This window comes from Lipotes vexillifer, unplaced genomic scaffold (genome assembly GCF_000442215.2).
Source record: "Lipotes vexillifer unplaced genomic scaffold, Lipotes_vexillifer_v1.1 scaffold71, whole genome shotgun sequence".
In the NCBI taxonomy this organism is placed as follows: domain Eukaryota; kingdom Metazoa; phylum Chordata; class Mammalia; order Artiodactyla; family Lipotidae; genus Lipotes; species Lipotes vexillifer.
In genome coordinates, this window is record NW_006793703.1 from 44,568 (window position 1) to 50,529 (window position 5,962).

Below are 5,962 nucleotides of genomic sequence, written 5' to 3' on the forward strand. Positions count from 1 at the left end.
CTCTTTCCCCCACCCCACCTCATCATCTTCCCTCATCCTCTCTGTATAGTTGTGTCCTAGTTTTTGGTTAAATAGCTGGTGCGTATTTTATTATAACGATGTAAATACATCTAAACCATCCAGCATACTATTTTTTTTTTAAACCCCACATTTGTTTATTTATTTTTGCTGTGTTGGGTCTTCGTTTCTGTGCTAGGGCTTTCTCTAGTTGTGGCAAGCGGGGGCCACTCTTCATCGCGGTGCGCGGGCCTCTCACTGTCGCGGCCTCTCTTGTTGCGGAGCACAGGCTCCAGACGTGCAGGCTCAGTAGTTGTGGCTCATGGGCCTAGTTGCTCCGCGGCATGTGGGATCCTCCCAGACCAGGGCTCGAACCCGTGTCCCCTGCATTAGCAGGCAGATTCTCAACCACTGCGCCACCAGGGAAGCCCAGCAGCATACTATTTTTGCTTGTGCAATTTTGTTTTTGTTTTCCTTGTAGTTAATGATTGTAAAATCCCATTGCCTTTGTTCTGCATCGGTTTCCCCCTTTCCTGGATCCTCTGTTTCTCCTCTTGTTTTTCTCTTATATTGATGGAGTACATTCTTCAGTAGCTTGCTGAGATAATGGTGCATATGAGGTTTATTTTTTAAGAGCTTGCATGCCTGAAAATGTCTTTATTTTTTCCTCACACTTGATTGATAGTTTTTCTGGGAAATAATTCTCTCTTAGGATTTTGAAGATACATTATTCCTTTGTCTTGTAGCTTTCAGTGTTGCTGTTGAGACGCATTCTGATTCACAGTCCTTTGTATGGCTTTTTTTCCTCCTTTGAAAGCTTTTAAGATTGTCTCTATATCCTTGTGTTCTTACGAGTCAGGATAATGTGCCCTGGGTCTTTTTTCACTTCATTGTCTCAAACACTCTGTGTGCCTTTTCAATCTGAAAGTTCATGTCTTTTACTCTGGAACATTTTCTTCCATTTTATTATTATTTTTTCTCCACTTTGTCTCACTTTTCCTCCCCTGCAATTCTTATTTGGACCTCTCGGATCAACCACCCCATTTTCTTTTATCTCCTATATTCTTTTCTTTGTTTTTTGTGTCTTACTCTTTGGAGATTTCAAGAGTCTCTTCTAACCTTTGTGTTGGATTTTTTTTCCTATCATATTTTTAATTTCCAAGAGCTGTTTTTCATTCTCTGAATTTTTTATAGCATCCTATTCTTGTTTCATTGATGTAATATCTTTTCCCCCAAGGGATATTAATTATAGCTTTTTAAAATTTCTTTTTTTCTGCCTAGTTTCTGTTCCCCTACTCCCCTGAGCACTTTTTTCTTTGTTTTGATGCCTGTCTTTCCATATTACAGGCTTTCCTTGACTGTGTGGTGATCCTTGGCTAACTGTTTGGATGGAGGAGGGAGGTATACTACAAAGCTGAGACGGAGCTCACAGCATGTGGTGGGGCTTGTCTAGTAATGATTGGGTAGGGACCCAGCAGTTTCCTTGGTTGTTTTTCCCAGGGGAAAGCCATAAGTTTCCTGTGTTGGGGATCAAAGTCAAGCTGAGTGTTATTGGAGCCAACCCAGGAAGGAGGCTGAGGGTCCAGGGAGGGCTGAGGACCTTACTTGTCGGTGGGTCCACTTTGACTTCATCCTCCTGTTTTCTGTCCAGTGCCTCACACCCTCCTCTCAGCTGTCTGGCATTTCCTGGTCCAGATTCTTTCTAGTTCAGTTTCTTCAGATTGTAAACCTCTTATTTGGCCAGTGCTGTGGCAGAGGGAATTACATGTCTGTGTGGTTTGATGAGGATGTTGGATGAGGGCTCAAAATACTTAGTTTCAACCCTGTGCTCTTGCCTTCAGTATTCTTGGTGCCTCCTTTTCAGTGTTAGCAAACCCCACTTGATGCCAGCCATCTTCTTACCAGCTTCCAAGGGTTTCTTGCCATCCTTGCTGTTCCCTCCTCTCTGTTCTCTCTTTTCTTGGTATTTTATGCTAAAAAATAAATAGAATTATTTTGCTATCTCTTTGGGATTGATGGAAGGAGTAGAGGTGATTAGAACCTTCTTCAACAGATTGTCAAAGGGGTCTATAACTCCCCCAAAAGCTAACAGTCATTCTTCTGTGCTAATCAAGACAGATTACAAAACCTGTTTATTCAGGGCTCTTTTTACATTGGACAGTTTGATAAAAGTATGATTTAGATATTGTCCTAAAGTTGTAGGATTGGATTAGATGCTGTCTCAAGATACCTTCTAATTTTAGCATTCAATTCATATTTTCCATGTTTGCTGGAAAAATGTCAGAATTTAGTTGTACAGTCACCAAAAAGCATCATGAGTCTGTGTACCACCACACCAAATGTTGTAAAAGAAGACAGATTTTTAATTGTTAAAAACATGGTAGACTTGCTAGGGTGATGGCAATGTCCTATATATTGACGAAGGTTTGGATTATTGCAGGTGTGTATGCATTTGCTAAAACTCATCAAGTGATACACTTTCATGCATAAATTTTACCTCAAAGAGGAAACAAAACCAAAACTGTAAACAAACATGAAATTCTAATTTAAATAAAAACACATGTAAAGGAATGTCAAAAGTATATGAATGTAGTTCTATGAATTGTGAAAGGTCATGATTCTTTTTATTTTTTCATGCTATAAAAATCAAATTTTTGGGCTTCCCTGGTGGTGCAGTGGTTGAGAGTCCGCCTGCCGATGCAGGGGACACAGGTTCGTGCCCTGGTCCGGGAAGATCCCACATGCCGCAGAGCGGCTGGGCCCGTGAGCCATGGCCGCTGAGCCTGCGCGTCTGGAGCCTGTGCTCCGCAACGGGAGAGGCCACAACAGTGAGAGGCCCGCGTACCGCAAAAAAACAAAAAAAACAAAACAAAAAACTCAAATTTTTAATTAGGGTAGAACATGAAAATACACTTATCACGTACATGGCGACTACCTTTCCCTGCTCCTCTTCTTCTCCTGTGTTATCAAGCTGTGACTAGGCTGGTCAGCAAACTGTGCAGACCTATGGGAATGCCTGCAACTGTCATATTTAATACCTAAAATCAGAATACATGGAAACAATTCTTGTTATGTTTTAATTCCCTTTATTTCACGACTGTTTCTGGAAGCATCTACTCTTTTCTGGAAACTGGGCTTACCTTCATTTTAGTCAGTTGAGACCAACGTCCATTTCCTTTGTTACCAACTTCAGCTAAAGTTCCAGACCTAGAAGGATGGACCAAGTGACCTATCAGCTGAATAGGAAATATGCCAGGAAGAATGGGGAAGGAATAATAGCACGGACTCTCAAATCAGTCATTCCCTTCTAGATATATTAACTTTGGTGTGGAACTTCATATTTTCAGAGTATATGCTCTATATCCTGCGTAATTTTCTCATTTCTCAGGAGAGAAAATACAGAGAAGTGGAGACCTGAGCAAGTGAGTCTGTGCCATAACCAGGATTAGAATTTCACAAGCAGATTAACCACAGCAGAATGAGTGGCAGTGATAACTAGGAACTGTTACTTACAGCAGTACTGGTGAAGAATACTAACCAAATTGTGGGTTTAGGCTGGAACGACTTTGGACTGACCCAGGATTGAAACTGTTCTATTGTAGGTAAAAGAGAATCTGCTTTCATGCAAGATGCTGTTGCACTGCAAACGAGATGAGCTTCGGAAATTGTGGATTGAAGGAATTGAACACAAGCATGTCCTGAACCTGCTGGATGAAATCGAGAATATCAAGCAAGTGCCTCAAAAGCTGGAACAGTGCATGGCTAGCAAGCACTATCTCAGTGCTACCGACATGCTGGTAAGAGCACAGCCTGCGCTCCTGGGCATTTCTGCTAAGTTAGAGTGCTTCCTTCTGTTCTCTCTGAATTCTGTCCTTCATGAAGCACGTGACAAACTGCCCTCTTGGGATTCACGAGCCTTTGCAGGTGAAGCCTGCCGGTTCTCTTCCTAATGTCAGTGTTTGCAATAGTAGGCGATTCTCTTCCTAATGTCAGTGTTTGCATTGTCTGCCTTTGGAACAGCGGCAAGAAGTATAATGGTAAGAAACCAGTACTTAAGTCATGTTGGAATGGTAATGAGAGGTGTTTGTTTTAGTTTCAGAGGAAGATCGTTAATGAATCCCATTTTGAAGAATGAAATCTGCATGAGAGAGAAGTTTAGGAGATTTATAAACTATGTTCCAAAAATTCTGTGAAGGATTATTTATATTAGGGCTTTGTTTTTTTCCTTTAAGTTGATAAGAAAGAAAATAATTTTGGGGGGGGAATAATTCTGGAATAACTTTGTCCAGCAGGAGTATTCCACATCCTAGCCTTTAGCCTGTATCTTCATCCATTCTGCTACTTTGTAAAAAATATTAATTTATTTAATTAATTTATTTTTGGCTGTGTTGGGTCTTCGTTGCTGTGTGCAGGCTTTCTCTAGATACTTTCTGTTGTTGTGTGGGCTTCTCATTGCGGTGGTTTCTCTTGTTGCGGAGCATGGGCTCTAGGCATGCAGGCTTCAATAGTTGTAGCATGTGAGCTCAGTAGTTGTGGCTCATGGGCTCTAGAGCGCAGGCTTAGTAGTTGTGGTGCATGGGCTTAGTTGCTCTGCGGCATGTGGTATCTTCCTGGACCAGGGTTTGAACCCGTGTCCCCTGCGTTTGGCAGGTGGATTCTTAACCCCTGTGCCATCAGGGAAGCCCATTTTGTTACTTTTTGAATTAGGAATGAAAATTCAGAGAAGGTTGCACCTGGTGGTACATGTGGCTGAGCGTCAAGATAATGAATAAAAAAAATAGGGCTTCCCTGGTGGCGCAGTGGTTGCGAGTCCGCCTGCCGGTGCAGAGGGCGCGGGTTCGTGCCCCGGTCCGGGAAGTTCCCACATACCGCGGAGCAGCTGGGCCTGTGAGCCTTGGCTGCTGAGCCTGTGCGTCCGGAGCCTGTGCTCCGTAACGGGAGAGGCCACGACAGCAAAAGGCCCACGTACCGCAAAAAAAAAACCAAAAAAACCACATCTTGATCCCTAAAAGCGCTAACTTTCCTAGGGCCTGTGGCTATTAGCAAGGGCTGCTCATTCCACCTCCTCTTTCCACACAAACTTCCCTACTTCCTTCTCACAGTTGTCTGGCGACTAGGGAAACTCTCAGGAGTAGATGGACTGTATTTGGATTTTCTTTTCACAGTAGGTGAAAGTCCCTTATCTTTGTTTCAACAAATTAGATTGGCTGTAGCACTGGGGGGGAGAAAAAAACACTGAGAGGTATTAGTGGGAGAAAAACAGGTTAAATCCTCTAAGTAGTTCTAATTCATTCAGACTTTCAAGAGGAATTTTGCTCTAAGTCCGTCATAAGAAGCTTTAAAGGAAATTTGGTAACCAAGAGATGAGATGTGCCGTGATATTCTCTCACATATTAAAACCAGGTAGTGTGATAGTGAATAGTCAGTTTCCACAGTGTAGGGAGATTAATAATGGTCTTTTCTTTGGAGTGGTAAAATAATTGGGTATTTTCAGTATCTTTATAATGTCATCTTCCTTAATAATGACTCTACGGTGTCCAACAAAAAAATTAGTCACCTCTTTAGCTTTGCTGTTGGTTTATGTGTTAGGAAGGCATATATGTGCTAAATATTCAAGATTCAGCAATCAGAATAGATAAGCTTATATATATTTGTGTAGCATTTACACATCTATTTGAATCATGATTTTTTGTAGTGGGCCTGCTTTTAAATAAGTGCCATATATTAAAAATAGGTTGTTAGGACTTCCCTGGTGGCGCAGTGGTTGAGAGTTCGCCTACCGATGCAGGGGATGTGGGTTCGTGCCCCCTTCCGGGAGGATCCCACGTGCAGCGCAGCGGCTGGGCCCTTGAGCCATGGCCGCTGAGCCTGCGCGTCCGGAGCCTGTGCTCCGCAACGGGAGAGGCCACGACTGTGAGAGGCCTGCGTACGGCAAAAAAAAAAAAAAAAAAAAAAAAAAAAAAAA

General features: G+C 42.5%; 1 protein-coding gene across 2 annotated transcripts in view; it reads left to right on the forward strand.

Moving 5' to 3' along the window:
• The window catches only part of EXOC4 (exocyst complex component 4), an 839,136-nt gene that overhangs the window by 28,062 nt on the left and 805,112 nt on the right, over positions 1 to 5,962 (forward strand). For both annotated transcript variants that reach the window (XM_007466566.1, XM_007466567.1), the window contains one exon: positions 3,600 to 3,794. In XM_007466566.1, the coding sequence (XP_007466628.1) occupies positions 3,600 to 3,794 (195 nt within the window). The remainder of the gene's footprint in view (positions 1 to 3,599; positions 3,795 to 5,962) is intronic.